The 17,075-nt window shown below is 37.3% G+C and overlaps 2 protein-coding genes and 1 non-coding gene across 5 annotated transcripts in view; 2 read left to right on the top strand and 1 right to left on the bottom strand.

The window, feature by feature from the left end:
• Window positions 1–1,105: 1,105 nt before the first annotated feature.
• Window positions 1,106–8,554, bottom strand: LOC107596977 (ras-related protein Rab-11A). Its single transcript, XM_016287858.1, has 5 exons — window positions 8,362–8,554; window positions 6,492–6,687; window positions 4,138–4,331; window positions 3,914–3,994; window positions 1,106–3,454 (listed from the first exon to the last, which is right to left on the bottom strand). Exons 1-5 carry the CDS (start codon window positions 8,399–8,401, stop codon window positions 3,318–3,320), a joined length of 648 nt encoding a protein of 215 aa, XP_016143344.1. The 5' UTR covers window positions 8,402–8,554; the 3' UTR covers window positions 1,106–3,317.
• Window positions 8,555–9,217: 663 nt separating this feature from the next.
• trnaq-cug (transfer RNA glutamine (anticodon CUG)) lies at window positions 9,218–9,289 on the top strand. Its single transcript has one exon. It is a non-coding gene; the product is annotated as a tRNA-Gln (tRNA).
• A 5,205-nt stretch (window positions 9,290–14,494) lies between these two features.
• LOC107596978 (C-myc promoter-binding protein-like) overlaps window positions 14,495–17,075 on the top strand; it is a 32,644-nt gene continuing 30,063 nt past the window's right edge. For 2 of the 3 annotated variants that reach the window (XM_016287859.1, XM_016287861.1), the window contains exon 1: window positions 14,495–14,706. The gene's annotated coding sequence lies outside the window, so the exon portion shown is untranslated. The remainder of the gene's footprint in view (window positions 14,707–17,075) is intronic. The other variant, XM_016287860.1, reaches the window with a different exon arrangement.

The following is a 17,075-nucleotide window of genomic DNA, read 5'->3' on the forward strand; positions in this document are numbered from 1 at the left end:
GTGTGTATTATTAACCACTAAATTTTATTATTGTCTGTCCCAAGAAAAGTTTACTTTTACCTTAAATATTAAAAAAATTATAATTTAACAATAATGTTAAATGTAATCAATATCCTTTTTTTATACTGTGCATTATAATGTTGTGATGCCTAAATTCGCTTGTAGCATTTTAAAATACGGATTCTTGTTTTTAGCATTCTATTTTTAATTCATTTAGAAAACACATGATTTTAATATTGTCCAACCATTATGAAAATAATTATTGCCAGATATGTACTGAACATTATCCGTTACATACAAGTGCTCCCTTTTGAATTAACCAACTACTTTTACTAACTTAAGAAATTAGGACTTAGTGGTCATGCCTTAAGGAACTGAAATAAAATATACCAAAAAATAAGGAATAAAGTAACAGAGAACATAGCTGCAGTGGTTAATGAGGTTTAAAAAAAAACTCTTACATGACAACTCTTGAGCTTTTAAAGAAAAGTTAACCCAAAAAATTTAATTTGCTTCAAATTTACTCACCCTCAGGCCATCCGAGATGTAGATGATTGCTTTTATGAAAACAGATTTGGAGAAATTTAGCATTAAATCACTTGTTCACCAATAGATCCTCTGCAGTGAATGGGTGCCGTCAGAATGAGAGTCCAAACAGCTGATAAAAACTTCACAATAATCCACAAGTATTGTATTGTGAAGTGAAAAGCTGCGTGTTTGCAAGAAACAAATCCATTGAGGCGTTTTCAATGTCAGCCCTGTTGCTTTCAACTAAAATATGAGTCTTCTATCTATAACATTGCTTTCTCCAGTGGAAAAGTCATCTCATCTGAATCAGGAGAGAAATAGGCACAGATCAAGCACTGGTTACAAGCCAAAACAGATCTAAACAAATTATGTTGGTGGATTTTGATGTGAGAAGACAACAGGGGATAGATAGACTTTTCACTGGAGGAAGCATCATTATGGATTATGGACGTTATTATGCATTTTAGCCAGAAGAGCTCAAGCAAACTCATCTACATATTGGATGGCCTGAGGGTAGATTTTCATTTTTGGGTAAACTATTACTTCAAACACACACAAAAACCAGTATAAGCCTAACTTTGAATTAACTACATATTTTATTTGCTCTTTTAAATTGGAATTACAGTGGACAGAGTAATAGTATAATCATAATACAAAATAAATCACAGTACATTGCAGACAAAAAAAAGAAATCAAGTTCTCGAGGCAATACGTGAAAGATCCGACAGTCAGAAAAGTAATATCCGTTTAATCTTACTAGGACACACCAGCTATGTGCAGTGCATGGGCAGGTCATAGTTGTGCCATCTGTACCCTCACATCATTGGCACTGGCCCCCGTTAGCACCAGAGACCCCTGCCTTTAAAGAACAGTCATACAATCAGAGTCAGGGTCCTAAACGAGCACAAGCAGACCCTGACACGTGTATAATCACCAGGTCTTTTCCTTTTGATGGCGATAAGTACTGTATTACCTCGATGTGCTGCTTAGAAGACCTAGAGTTTTACCTTATGAGATACAGGAGACTAAAAACAGTAAAATGACTCGCATGCACTTATGTCGGTTCGTTCGGTTCAGTCTGATTCACTAATTACATTGCAGCCTTTAAGGGCCTTCAATTCCACCTGGAATGTGTTCTGATACTGCTGAGAATGATCGTAGCAAACTATGTTATTTCACCTAGGGCTGGGGTAATTAAAGTCAGGGGGATCGATAACCAAAGTGAAATTTCCAGCAAATAAATGACTTCAGGGTTGCAGACCAAGATGCTGAGGTCTAGAGTATTCCTCCGCTCCGAGGTCACCCGTGGTGACCGTTATATAACATGCATTATTAGTTCAGTCTTTACTGATATTTTGTGTCACACTGAGTAAGTTTTATTAGACAGCCATTAAGCGAAGACGAGCATCACAGCTTGTGGTAGTTTCCCCATCTGCTGGACTCAGGACAACGACTTTTTCGTAGGCTAAAACATATAATACATTCATAAATTATCACACTGTCTTAACATTTAAGAGTCCCGCCACGAAGACTAAAGGCTAACAACTCGATCAAAGTGACTACCACAGAATAAATACAAGTTACAGGTCTTAAGATCATTAATCATGTAGTGGCGCTAAGTCAAACCGGGAGAGATTCAGTGCATTCAGTGCAAAAACGAAAAGAAAAAGTATCAAATCTATTCCCTAGAGTGCTCTCATGGGATGTGGCCGTCAGCTGGCCGCCATTCACCGCTGCCTGTTTTTCTTGTTCTGAATTTAACGACAGAGCGTGACCTGCAAAAGTACAATGGGTTCGAGGTTGTGACGAGAAGAGAATGTTACGTTTAGTCTCTATTCCCTCGTTTCATACTGAATAGGTCTGTGGTAGTGTTTCGAAGAGAACTTGTGCCTGTCCGCTGAAGTACTTTTCCCCTCTTTTTGCATTATCAATTATTGTTTCTACAAATTGAACTTTTGCTATATGTAGACAAGGGCTGGAATACAAAAAAAAAGGTTTGTGTTAGACTACATTACAATTTGCACTGGCTCGGGTAGCTGAAGAGGTGCTGCGTTTTAAGCGCATGCATGAAGGCGTCCGTGTGTGTGACGTTCCATCAGAAAAAAAGGCACTAAAACCACTATTCTACCTCGAAGCACGTGAAGGTGATGAGAAAACAGCGCGGTAGCTATATGCCTTAAGGCCTCTTCCACTGGCCTGATGGTGAAATCAAGAACGTGACGCGATGTTCCCCGTGCCAAGTGCGTGAAGGGACTGTACATGCGATGTAAATCATACTTGGAAGATGGCTGAAAGGTGAAGCCTGTGGTCTTTGGGCCCTAATCGTCATCTAACATCTATCAGGTACATCATCTCTCGACAATCACATTAAATATAGCAAAACCTCCAATACTGCACGTTTCTCCCCTCCACCCCAGACATGCCAGTGACAAGGGGGCTGCTACTAAAGACATACATAAGCGAACCTCACACGTTTGCGAATGAAATTATAATATATATATATATATATATATAAGACATTTCAGTGAAGATCGGCACAAATGATTATTAAAATTCTGCAATATAAAAGCCTACCATGGCAGGAAGGAGAAGAACCAACCAAAAAAAAAACAAGCTTAGTCCAGACTGCAGGTGGTGACCCTTTGAGATTCCAGCTTTTGGAACCAGCCTCTGTGCTCAAGCCTAGTTGTGCAGCTGCATCTCAGACCCAAAGCAGTCTTGAAGAGGAGGGGAGGAGGGGGTGTTGCAGGTGGGTGGTTGGAGGAGGGTACGGGACAGGACTGGTGCCGCTAGATGCTCTGGCAGCACTGCATCTTTGGTTTATTCTCAGTAGGTTGCACCTGGATGGACACCACATTGTTGCTTGGTGACATGTCATTGTCTCGGCGGTCAGACATCTGCTTTTGGGATACGATCCGGTAGATTTCTGCAGAACGGAAAGAGATATTAATGCCAAGACATTGCCAACAATCCAGGAACTGGTAATGAATACGGACTTTGTGTTGCCATAAAAGCCTATAAACCCTACAGTTATTACTGGATGTCAGGGGCGAATGCAATTATAGCATTGCAACGGACTGCGATGCTTTTGAAACATTTATTATTTGTTCCTCCTCTGCAGATGCCAGGAGCCGAACAGAGGAGCAAAAGAAGACCGAAACTCTCTATTGCAGTCACGTCAGGCTAGAGAAACCTAGCCATCAAAGCAGGGCTTTTGATGAGTCATTCATAAGGATATGGCCTTCAGCCAATCATTTACAATCTTTCTTTTCCTTTTTGACAAACACACAGTCGCTTCCTCAAGCTTGTTTAGTGTGGATTTCCTTATTCATGCATTCCTCATTACAAAAATAAAAAAGTTTATCATCCTTCAAAGCACACTCACCAGTCAGGATGGTCTGAAAAGCGGTCTCTACATTAGTGGAATCCAAGGCTGAGGTCTCTAGGAAGGACAGACCATTTTTCTCTGCAAACATCAGGGGACATACATTAATGGACATGGTAACTAACAAAGTACACAAAGAAACTAAAGAAGCCCTGGCTATACACACTTCCTGTAATTTATCAGGAGTTAAAGGTCTACTTGTAAGAGTTTACTGTGGATCCAACCTGCAAATGCACGTGCTTCGTCGGTGGGCACGGCCCGAAGGTGACGCAAGTCACTTTTATTGCCCACGAGCATGATGACTATGTTGCTGTCTGCGTGGTCTCTCAGCTCTTTAAGCCAGCGCTCCACATTTTCATAGGTCAGGTGCTTGGCGATGTCATACACTAGAAGGGCCCCAACAGCTCCCCGGTAATACCTGTAAACCAACATGGGTAATAAATCAAAAGTAGATGGTAAAGTGAAGAGTAAGCTCAATGAGCACGCTTAAAAGTCAACATGAAATCAAAATATACACTTCTTGATTCTAATTTGAGTAATTCAATGGTTATTGCAATTAAAAATACAAACATTTGACTTCCTACTCAGTTATGTCAATCAGTCATGTAAACACTTCTGAAACAACTTTTGTTTTGGGGTGGTCACAAACTCCCTCATACTTTTCACTCAAAAATACATCAGATTATGCTAATATGAGCTGGGAGTGCTACATTTACATTTATTCATTCGCCAGATGCTTTTATCCAAAGCTACTTACAGTTGAGGAATACAACAAGCGGCTATCTTAAAATGCCAATAAACACGAGACGTGCCCATTATACAAGGTTTCAGTCATCGTTCAAAATAGTAAAAGCTAGGACAGGAAGGGATAAAGGATATTAAGAGAATAGAAAACGTGAAGGCATAGATTTTTTTTTTTATGAGGCGGCAGTCAGATGCTGACAGAAGAGATGAGTTTTCAAGTGTTTCTTGAAGATTTTCACATTGACTTTAAACACTGAGTTAAGTAACTCAGAAATATAGAAATAACTATAATGTTCACTATACAGTTATTGCATTCACACCAACTCACAATAACTTTCTGTTTATCATCATCATTCATAACAGTTATCTCAAGTGCCATTCTAAATGCTTGAGCTCTTTAAAGTCAGGTGGATTCTGACCATCACACTCTTCAACTGGAAAAAGAAATATTCTGAAAGTGATTCTACATTATATGTTGTTATTGTGACTGTTGTGATTTCGTGGTGTGGACTTCTAGGCTTAGAATGTTTATTAAAATTTCACAAGTCACACTTATCGTCCTTGCTGGTAATTGACCTTTAGACTTATTCAAAAAGAACAAATTAAGATATATCAACTGTTATCTGTAACATGAGTAGGGATGCACCGATATGAAAATTTTGGCCGATACCGATAACCGATTATTCTTTATTTTTGAAAGCCGATAACCGATATGTTGGCCGATAAATCTATATCCAAATTGTTATATACTTTTTGAGAGCCTGATTACAAAAAAGGTCTCATCATTAAAAGCCACATCCCAAACACTTCAACATAAGCAGCCTAGTTTGAACGGTGTACGTTTTAAAAATATTTTTACTCTCCCATTACCAAATTTAGTCATTAAAAAGTCTTACAAATAAATAAAATTATGCATAAATAATGCAAACAAGTCACTGGACATCATTACACGTGTAAAGAATCAAAATGAATGCGCCATAGATCAATAAAACGGAATAGCCTCTGCACGGACAATAATTAAATTATTTTAATTACTAAACCATATTGTTGATGAAAATAATAAGAGAAAAATACAAGTGGTTGTTGTTTTTAATAATGTATCAATGATTTTGAAAATAACAAATTAATACCACTGTTTTAAATAGCAGCCGTTGAGCTGCGCGTGCTGAAGCTGAAGAGCTGAATGAACATGGTAAACTGAAGCGTTTTGCTGGCAGCTTATTTAACTCAAGGAAATGCATCCTGAGATTAATATTAATACAAAATAAACATAATATTACAACTTATATATGTACAAAATGATGCAGTTATTGCGTGCTATAGTCAGAATGTGTGATCCTGTTGTGGATGCGCTCTTCCCATATCAACGCGCTGAAACACAGCAACTAAACCCAAAGAATGCACAACGTTTTATTATAATAATGTTCTCATTAGAATGTTATATACACAACATTCCCAATCATAGTTATTAATGTTGTGCACTGCTGTTTTATCTGCGTGCGCTGAGCTAAAGACGATCATCGGTAAACTGAAGCGCTCTTTTAACTTAACCAAACGCATTCTATATGAGATAAATCAGATATACATCAAATAAACACAATATTACAACGTACAATTGCACAAAAGGCTGCAAACGAACAGCGCGCATCTGAAGTGTCTCTGAAGAAAATAATGCATTATTTATCGGCTTTAAGATATCGGCCAAATTTTCTTATCAGGCCGATACCGATAACAGAAAAAATTTGCATTTATCGGCCGATACCGATATGGTGGCCGATATATCGTGCATCCCTAAACATGAGGAATAATATTTTTGACATTTGAAGAGCCTTACGCTGAAGTGATGGCCCGGTAGCGTTCCTGTCCAGCTGTGTCCCAGATCTGAGCTTTCACCGTCTTTCCATCCACCTGAATGCTACGTGTAGCGAACTCTACTCCAATAGTACTTTTGCTTTCAAGGTTGAATTCATTTCGGGTGAAACGGGACAACAGGTTACTCTTCCCCACACCAGAGTCTCCGATCAGGACCACTTCAAAATAAAACACATCAGGGTTTCATATCTGACATCAGGACATCAGACCTCTTTTTAAAGGGTTAGTTCACCAAAAGATGTAAATTCTGTCATCATTTTCTTACCCTCATGTAAACCCATAAGAATTTTCCACATCTTCAAAACACAAATGAAGACATTTTAATGAAACCCTCCGGCCATTGCATCAAAACGTTGACAGTTGAGAAACAAGCATGTTCCGTGTTTACCATATTTGATCAACTCTATATACATGCATTGATCAATATTTAGATATGAATAAAAGACTAAATTACATAAAGCAATTGTGTCTCTTCAGAAGACTTGTTTGCTATGTCTGAGTTTTTGAACCAAGTTTTAGTTAGGCCTACATGGTCTTTTAACGGAGGAACAGAAATCTCTCAGGTTTCATTATAAAATATTTGAATTTGTGTTTCAAAGATAAACCAAAGTCTTATGGGTTTTGAATGACATGAGGTTGCGTAAATGACAGAATTGTAATTTTTGGGTGAACTATCCCTTTAAATGGGAGTGTGAGTGATAAATCAAAGGTACTTCTATCTAAAATAAAATAAAGGAACAAACCTCTTCACATTAGGAAACTGAGTGCTTCTGTCACAACCAGATGCCACAGCCCGATTTAAAAGTGAAGTGCATTTAAATAAATGGCAAAAAATGTCATTGTTGGAGAGATTACCATTTTTGGTAACATGGCTCTGACACAAACTTGTTGGAGATTGTGGACTTATAGAAATGTTCTAATCTTATTTTTAAGACATACACTGAACATGACTAAACTACTAGATTAGAGAGTTAGTTTACAACAATCACATGTCAGCACATCATTTCCAACATGTCTCACAGGAGTGAAACCTCACAACCTGCTGGAACAATGCACTGCAAAGATCACTAAAATGGAAAACACAACTTGTCTCAGGGACTTTTTTCAAAGTTTCATATGCTTTCATGAAGGAAAAACAACATACGTTCGCAAAAAGAGGCCGCGTCACCTGACACCTTACCTTATATTCACTTAAAAAGACAATAACAATAACCTTACACAAACAATTAGCCCTTTTTAAAAGACAGTTCAACCAAAACATGTAAAGTCCGTCATTACTCACGTTTTTCCAAATCCGTATTACTTTATTTTCGTCGATAAAACACAAAAGGAGATGTTAGCGCAATGACAGCTTCACTCACCGTTCACTTTAACTGTACTGAAGAAGATATAATGAAAGTGAATTGTGGTTTAAGTTGTCCCAAATATCTCCTTTGTCGTCCACAGAAAAAAAGAAAACCATACATGCTTGGAGAAAAACAGGCCGTTTCCAATTTTCCGCCTGCTCCGTTAAACTCCTCCGGCGACAGTCTCGGCTAACTTCAGCTAGCCGCTTCAAGGTGTGGTCCGACCTACGGCCAAATGTTTTATGTGCTAACCATCACGCATATGAACTCAGTGTGCCCTAACGGAGGAATATTTCACATTAACCAATAAACACTAAAATTATACTTTTCCAGCCGGGGAGCAGGCGTTTGTTTGGGCTGTTGGAAACCAGCTAGCCGGTTAGCTGGCCTTTAGTGTTTAATATAAAACCACACTAACTAACAATAACCACGATTATCGGAGCCGCTTTAACTTGTACACTCGAGACAAATGTATTCTGTACTCACCTTTAAACAAGTAGTCATATTCGTCATCTCGCGTCCCCATCTCGGTTCAAACAAAAGCGCAAACAATGGAAGAATGTGAAGGAAAAGTGGAGCCGACCCTGTCCTCTCCGCAGCTGCACTGCAGTGTATTTGTGATTAGGCTGTAGCCATGCTAGCAAGTTAGCAAGCAGGCGAACCAGCAGCGAGCTTCTCCCGAAGTGTTCCGGGTTAGAGCCGTTACAGACTGTCAAAATAAAAGCCTTGTTATAATATTCATTTAATTTCATTTGACTGTATTTTTTTTTTTTACAAAAAGCTTTCATTAAGTTGAAGATGAGATACCATTGTAATGTAAAAATGTACTGTGTATAGTGTGTAAAATATTGTGTGCCTTGTTGATACGTGGTTTGTTGAACGTATATGTTATTATCTTGTATTTATTGTGGTTTAAGTGTGGTTTGTTCTGAATACAGTACAGTTGTAACGTCTAGCTGATTTATCACATTTTACTAAACAACAATAAAAATGGTCGTGTGTTCGCGCTTTCGTGTTTTAAATGCTCATTTTAAAGTTTAATATGTTTCATTATGAAATATGTGCTTTGTCAGAAATTAAAGATTTCTTGGTACAACAGAAAACACTACTTTCATTGGGGGAACATAGCAAGAGAGTGATGTGAAATATGTCCTGCAGTGAGGTTTGTGGTGTACCACTGTGTTCGTGAGAGATTTAATTTCAAACTAGGCTTGTATGTGGTTGTTTAGGTCATACTTCCTGGTGATGGAGGTTTGGAGGAAAAAACAAACGATCAACAAACACGACCACTTATTTCACACCTAGTCCTCAAAAACTGTAGATTTCAGCCGCTTGGTAGCGTGGTTCCATGGTGTAATGGTTAGCACTCTGGACTCTGAATCCAGCGATCCGAGTTCAAATCTCGGTGGAACCTAGCTTTTTATTCTTTTTTAGTAAGAAATGTTAGTTTGGATTTATCAATAATAGTTAACAGTGGCATGAAACATTTGTGCTTAAAAGCCCAATAATAAGCTCAAACACTGTGATAAATCCGTAACACGCTTTTTTATTCATTTATTATAATTATTTTATTATATATTTTTTAAATATTACAAAAAGGAAAGGTATTAATCAGGTATTAATCGTCTAAAATTAAATGAAACGTTAAGCGTTAAGCGTTCTGCAAAAAACGATTTATTTATAATAAATTCAAACTTTACGTACGACCCCTAGGGTGCAGTATTGTGCGTGTCTTGAGGTCTTGAGTCACAAAAAAACCCAAAATGGTTGAAATATACTCAATTTGAGATTGCATGTGCATAAACAAGGGGCTTTCTGAATTCTATCATTTAGTAATCTAAAACATACAGGTGTACCTTCTTTAGGTAGATGAAAGGCAATGCATTGCAGTGGTGATGGGAAAGTCCCCATGGTTCACAACCAGTAAGAAACATATTTCAGATTTGAATTGATGCATATTCATCTCATGTTTAGCCACCTATATTTATTTTATGTTGAGTGGATAGTGTGGAAATGACAAGGAAAATGATGCCACCAAAAGTATTTAGTCATTCTGTAATTATATTCTTAAAAGTATCAAATTCCATACTTGGTTGCACAATCGTATAGCAACCAAGCCTGTGACTCAAAAGCTTTTTTTGATTACACAAAAATCAGTTACAGCTATAAGAAGATTTTGTACTTCTCAGATTCTAGTTCAGAGTGCCAAATAAACCAGCATTCAAACATTCCTTAACTATTCCAACAAATGGCTACGTTTTTTTTGTTACATCACCCAGACTCATCTAGCAGGAAGACTTTGTCCAGAAGTTCTAGTGAATATCCTCTGGTGCTTTGCAGCAAACTGTACATGACTGTAATCAGAGCTGCATTTTGGATGTATTTTCTTTAGGTCTGCTATTAATGTAGTCATGTTGCTGACTCATATTTGAAAAGAATCACCTGCTGGACAGTTGGGGGGTTTCCTTCATTGCAAAATGTGTTCTTATACCAACCAATGGGCAGTGTAATGCCTTTCATTTTTGTCACCATTAAATATTCTCATATTTTAGGTGTTTTCCTCTTAGAAAAGTATTAGTTGAATAAAAATAAATAAATAACATACTAGAAGAAGAAAAAAATGTTTTATGTAGAATGAAGGAGGTTTACTTTTCAGCTTTTTTGAGCTTGCAGTTAGAAAATGATACCGTGTGAAAGTAGTTTTGCAAGTGGAAGGTCACTGTATGGTTCACATTTTAGAATATCTCAAATGGAAAATTAGGATATTTCCATTTTATTTAACTGACATTAACTGGTTTTAATACAATCCAATAAAATGTAATACAATAGTAACCATTTCAAATAGCAAAATTATGTCTTTACAAAACCATATTACAAAAATAAAACAAAATAATTATGAGAACATCAATAATAATAAAACTGTACTTAACAAATTTGCGAGGTGTTTTGATTGTCCTATAAAACATTCAAAGCAGTCAGACACAGGACCCCAAAAAAAAGGGATGTCTTATCACGCAACGCCCTACTTTAGAATTCGCTAAGCATCTTAAAATGCTTATTAACTTTTTAAGTACTTATTTGCTATAAGTTGCATGCATTTAACCAAACAGTGTCAAATTTTGTTTCATTTCAAGTTTGGGTTTATTAGTTATTTGAATCATACACAAACACACAGTGAAAGATAATAACATTACTTCAGCTTTACAGGGAAATTATAGAGACACTGAGGTAGGCACAAATACAAGACACATATCAACACATAAATATGATTTTTGTGCAGCACGGTCAAATAAAATTTAGGTACAGACATCTTATTTTTGCCAGTTGTACCTCTCAATTCTTAGATAAATACATCAAGATGACATATCTATGGCGAACCGGAGTACTACCACAAGTGGGCTATGTATAAATTCCATTTCAAATGAACACAATTTCTAGCCTATAACAAACATAATTGCTACATCTAAACAAATGGAGAATCCTGTGAAGTTGTGTAGAAATGCGCCACATATTGAATACCACTTAATCACAAGCAAGACCCCAGTAGATATCATCAAACTCTGTGGTAGGCGCTCTGTGGTAGGCGCAGGTGGAGATCAGCGACAGCAGCCTTCAAGCTCTAATCAGTTTGTTCAGCTGCTCCCATGCCAAGTGTATAAAACTCAGCTCCAGTCTCAGATTCAGATCCAAACATTAAAACTAAAAAACTTCTCTGTAATTAAAAAACAATGCAAAATGTTGTACTCCACACTCCACAGCAGACTGAAACTCATAAGGCAGGCAGTGAAGTTCCAAATACCTTATCTTGATTGATGCCAAAAAGGCCATACTAGGTTGACTGTTGATGTCTGAAACTCTATTCCTACCATTTGGCCATCGTCTGGCCTTTTGAACCACATAGCTATAGGACTATATCAAGAGGGGCTGGTGGATGTCCTAATCCTTCTGATGTTTATGGCTTTGCACAGCCAGTTGGGTGGCCAGCCAGCATCCACTTAAACTGCTTTATTAAATCATTCATCTGGGTTTAAGAAGTGTTCTGGGTGTCTTCTTGATGAAGAAACCTGAAGCACTTTGAAGATGGCCTTCAGTAGTCATACTCTCTCGGGTGCTTTGCGGCACCTTTTGATCTCTGAACCTTCTAAACAAACATTCTCTTGCAGCACATTAACCCCCACGTGTTTTCTAGATTAGCATTGCATATGTCCAAGTACATCGTTTTTCCAAAATCACATTTTTCAGTGGATATCTGCCCTATTGTTTTCAGATCCTGCTATTTTTGTCTGGGGACACTTTGCAAGAAAATACCTTATGCTATGTCAGTTGAGACACATATTTAACAAGCTGAGGAGCTGTAGTTGAGAATGTAGTTACAGCGGCAATCCGCCCTCATCAGACCACCTAGAATGGCATGGAAAGTCTGAGTCAGTGGCACATTTTGTTGGCAGTCACACCATTAACTAGACAAAAATTCAGCAAATTCTCTGTCTGGTGAGGGCTGCATTGCCATTTTCAAAGCCCTGTTAAACCAGCAGTGCAGGACCAGGGTTTGCAAACAAACTTAGGGAGTCCCATAGGGCCTATACTTTCTATAACTTTGTCTTTGAATCAATGATGTGAAGGAGATTGCCTCCATAAACTGAACCATTGACATGGTGATATTTCCCCACACGATGACTGCTAATGGACATCAGCAATAATAATAATACAAAATGGAATAAAATACATTGACTTATGTTACATTGGCACATTATAACATTTTTTTATATAAATGGCTAAGGGAAGTATCCAAAGAACGGGGTGGCTGAAATAATTCTAATAGTCAGGCCCAAATGAAAATGCTTCTGTAATGACACCAGATTGACCATTTGTCAGAGTTATTAGAGTTTAAACCATAGGAAAAAAATGTAGTTTTATATATATAAAATCTTTATATATAAAGAAATTTGAAATTTTATATATATATATATATATACAGGTGCATTTTAAAAAATTTGAATATCATGAAAAAGTTAATCTTTTTTTGTAACATTTCAAAAAGTGCAACTTTCATATATTCTAGATTCATTACATGTAAAGTAAAACATTTCAAAAGTTTTTTGTTTTAATTTTGATGATTAGAGCTTACATCTCATGAAAGTCAAAAATCCAGTATCTCAAAATATTAAAATATTTACATTTGAGTTTCATTAAATGACCATCCCTACAGTATATACGTAACAGTACAAACGCCTTTGTTGTTAGTTTGCTGTTAGAGTCTGGTGGAAGACTGGAGAGGCACAGAATCCAAGTTACTTGAAGTCCAGTGTAAAGTTTTCGAAGTCAGTGATGATTTGGGGTGCCATGACATCTGCTGGTGTTTGTCCGTTGTGTTTTATCAAGTTCAAGGTCAATGTAGCCGTCTACCAGGAGATCTTGGAGCTCTTTATGCTTCCATCTGCTGACAAGCTTTATGGAGATGCTGATTTCCTTTTCCAGCAGGACTTTAGCACCTGCCCACAGTCAAGTGGTTTGCTGACCATGATATTACTGTGCTTGATGCATGTGCCAACATGCCTGACCTGAACCCAATATGGAATCTATGGGATATTTTCAAGAGAAAGGTGAGAAACAGTTCGTCAAACACTACAGATGAGCTGAAGGCTCAATAGTGCCTCAGCAGTGCCACAGGCTGATCGAGGAGGAGCCCCGACCAAGTATTGAGTGCATAAATGAACATACTTAAAGAACTTGAACTTTTCTGTTTTGCAAATCCATTTTTTTATTGATCTTAGGAAATATTCTAATATTTTGAGATACTGAATTTTTGACTTTCATGATCATCAAAATTAAAACAAAAAAACGTTTGAAATGTTTTACTTTACATGCAATGAATCTAGAAAATATGAAAGTTTCACTTTTTGAAATAAGTTACAAAAAAATGAACTTTTTGATGATTTTCTAATTTTTTTAGATGCACCTGTATGTATGTATGTATATATACATATGAAGAGTTCAGATGAAAAAAGCTCTAAGTGCCATTTGAAATGTATTTTCTAAAATGAGCATTTTTATCAGGCTCCTATCTGTAGGTTCTTTAATTTCACTTTAATGGCAATGAATAGGTTATAAGATGTACTACAGCTTGATGTACTAAAATAAATAAAACTGAAATAAGACATTTTAAAAACAGACATATTGAAACTAATAACAATAACAAAAACACAACAAAATTACCAAAACTGCAACTAAAATTAATATAAAAAACGCCAACTATAACAATAAACACGAATTAAATTTGAACTAATTCCCAAAACTAATTCCTCTTTGAGGTACTATTATAGTTGTATTAATAGTTTGAATTATTCAAACTACTTTTTTAGTTTGTAGCTCTCATATAATTCCAAGGCTTTTTGTGTGTGTTATTTATCCACGGACTGTGTCTTTAAATCCAACTTCCAAGTCCACCACTTTCAAACACATTCTGTCAATAACACTCAGCGCCACAGCCTTTATATGGACTACCTGTCGGGACGCCCCCACATTAAATCAGCGACGGTCCCCGGAATGTTCAGCTGACGTCACGGCTTGCTGGCAGTCACGTGCCCCGGTGGCAGGTTTTGATAAGCGCTTGCGCGAGTCTGGAGCTGAGCGCATCTCTGAAAGCGTGTGGAGAAGATGAGGCACAGCCCTCCCGGATGGAATAATTATACGTGATAGAGGAGTAATTGATTTGTCTGATGAAAATGGATGGAGATACATAAGGGCCGTCTTCAGTCCCGTGATTAATAATCAGAATAACGGTGCGTGTTTCAATGAGCGTGTCCTCTGAATCGTCGTCCTACTGAAACAGTGAGTGTGCTATACTCATATCTGTTTATCGGTTACGAACATTAATATGCCTTCTGTTAGGAATGATAAACGTTAAAATAGGTGATAGATGATAAATATGAAGCGTTTTAAGTCATTATATGATGTAAATATTTGAGACTGACCGGCGATGGAGTGACTGCTGTCAGCACGCGTCGGTAATTGTGCGCTTGTTTTGATTCTGATCGTGTATTTACACACCATGTGATGATAGTCATCACTTACACCATTTATCGGTGAAGCTTAGAAATTAGAAATATGTTTCTATTCGTATCATTCAGGTTTGTGAGCTTCGGATGTAAATAACATGGCCCTTATGATTTATGAGTTATTGTAAGACTGACCCAGCCCAGCTGTCTGGATGCAGTATCACTTTTATGCAGTATTTCACCGCATTTTTTATGTTTGTTTATTAGTATAGCTCAACATGCAATGTTCTATCTTTACTGGCAATTAAAATGGATTTATAATGGAAAAGAGGATCACTACAATGTCAGTACTGGTGTGAGAACAATAGGCATTAAAGGGAATGTGTGCTATCAATATATAGACAAGTGGTTGACTTGTGTATTTCTTTTATGACTTATTTGTAAATTTGTACATTTTGTCCTCCCAATTCTGAACATGTGGGTTAAATCCTTTGGTATAGCTACTCAACAGGGTGCCACGCTTAAATACAGATCATAAGAGTTACAAAGACAGAGATTTTGTCTGATGTGATAATGTGACGCTGTAGTTGTTTGAAAGAAAGCCTGGTTGAGCATAGCATGAGAAATTTGCAAAGGTATTTCAGAGAGGTTAAGGAAGATTTCTCAAAGCATCCATCATGTATTGTGGTGATTTGGCTTTGATCCAGGATTCAGAGTCAGTTGTGGTATGTATCTTAATTCAGAAAAAAAAATTGCAATGGATTCATGAGCATGTCTTCATGTTGAAGTGTGATATTTGCCAGTGTATCCTCTTTAAATTCATTAAAGCATGAATATGATTTTTAAGTAAGACGCATCCCACCAGTTCTCCCTGTTTATTGCATTTCGTCATCGCTCATCTGTAATTACATATTTTAAGTTTAACAGTCTGTGCTTAACCAGCTTCAGCAATGCATGCTTTAGTTCGGTTGGGCGTTCCTTTAAAATGCATCATGACATTACAGTAAATCTTACATTAAAGGGAAACGTCTGTTGAAACATTTTCACTAATAAGACTCTTGGTTGTTTTCATCTTCCCATCCACTTTGGAAAGCCTGCATGGGCAGAAATTGTTTTGAAACTCCAGATGTTTGCCAGAATTTGTCTCTTGACAATAGGTTGAATAAATCCATTGCTTTATAAGTGTCTTTTAACCCTAAAGTTGTAGTAGGTGGAGTTGAGTTGGAACTTTAAAGAGAAAATAATTCCTGCCTATCCCGTACCTCGGTAAAGTCTTCCTGACAAAACATTTCCACATAGAAATAGCTTGCCTTCCTCCTCCTATCCAAAGCATGCAGATGTCTGCTTGTTTCCCGGCATGGTGCAAAGGAATCAAATGTCCGCCCTGTGTCTTAAGCAGGACCAGATGCTCGGCCAAATGTGCTGCATTAGTTCCCCCTTCTTGTGTTTTCCTCCAGGCCTCCCTGCTGTCCCAGAGCTGTGTAGGATCGGGAGCCTGTTGTTCCATGGAGCCCTTACGCAGGACCACAGCCCATAGCTCCAGCACAGCTGGATAAGATCACGCTTGTTTTTATGGGCAGGCTGTTAAATTGGCTTATCCTGTGGCTCTTACACGCCACAGGTTGGTGAAAGAAGGGCACAGCTTATCATGCCAAAAGCATGCCTCCTACAGCATGATAAAATTATTAGAAAATGGTGTTTGTTATGCTGTTGGTGTTTTGTTTGGGACAAGACTTTGTCTTTTTCTTCCCTGATATAATGAGTCATGTAAAGCTACACTCTGTGCTGAAGAGGTTTTAATGTAAATTAGGAGTGCCAAACTCATTTTAGGTCAAGGCCCAGTTTGGTTGAAACCATGAGAGCTGATTATTTTTTTATTCCTAGTATTTTAACATTATATAATACTACACTGTAAAAACATCCACAAAAAAAGAAGCAATATAAAAAAAATTAATGGATGCAAATATTGTTTAGCATTTGATGAATATTACATTCATCATTTTTAAATCATTTTACTGTCTTTGTTTGGACAGTTTTTTCCATGGATTTTATGTAATGTAATAATAAATTACTTCTTTTTTTTTTTAAATGATGGACCATACTTTGAGTGCTAATCCTAGATAACCTCATGAATGCACTCAGCCTCCTGCAACTCTCAAATTTATGTCCATTATGTGAGTCTGTTTTCCTATTCTGTGGCGT

The sequence above is a fragment of the Sinocyclocheilus grahami genome, unplaced genomic scaffold (assembly GCF_001515645.1).
Source record: "Sinocyclocheilus grahami isolate Dianchi unplaced genomic scaffold, SAMN03320097.WGS_v1.1 scaffold225.1, whole genome shotgun sequence".
Classification (NCBI taxonomy): domain Eukaryota; kingdom Metazoa; phylum Chordata; class Actinopteri; order Cypriniformes; family Cyprinidae; genus Sinocyclocheilus; species Sinocyclocheilus grahami.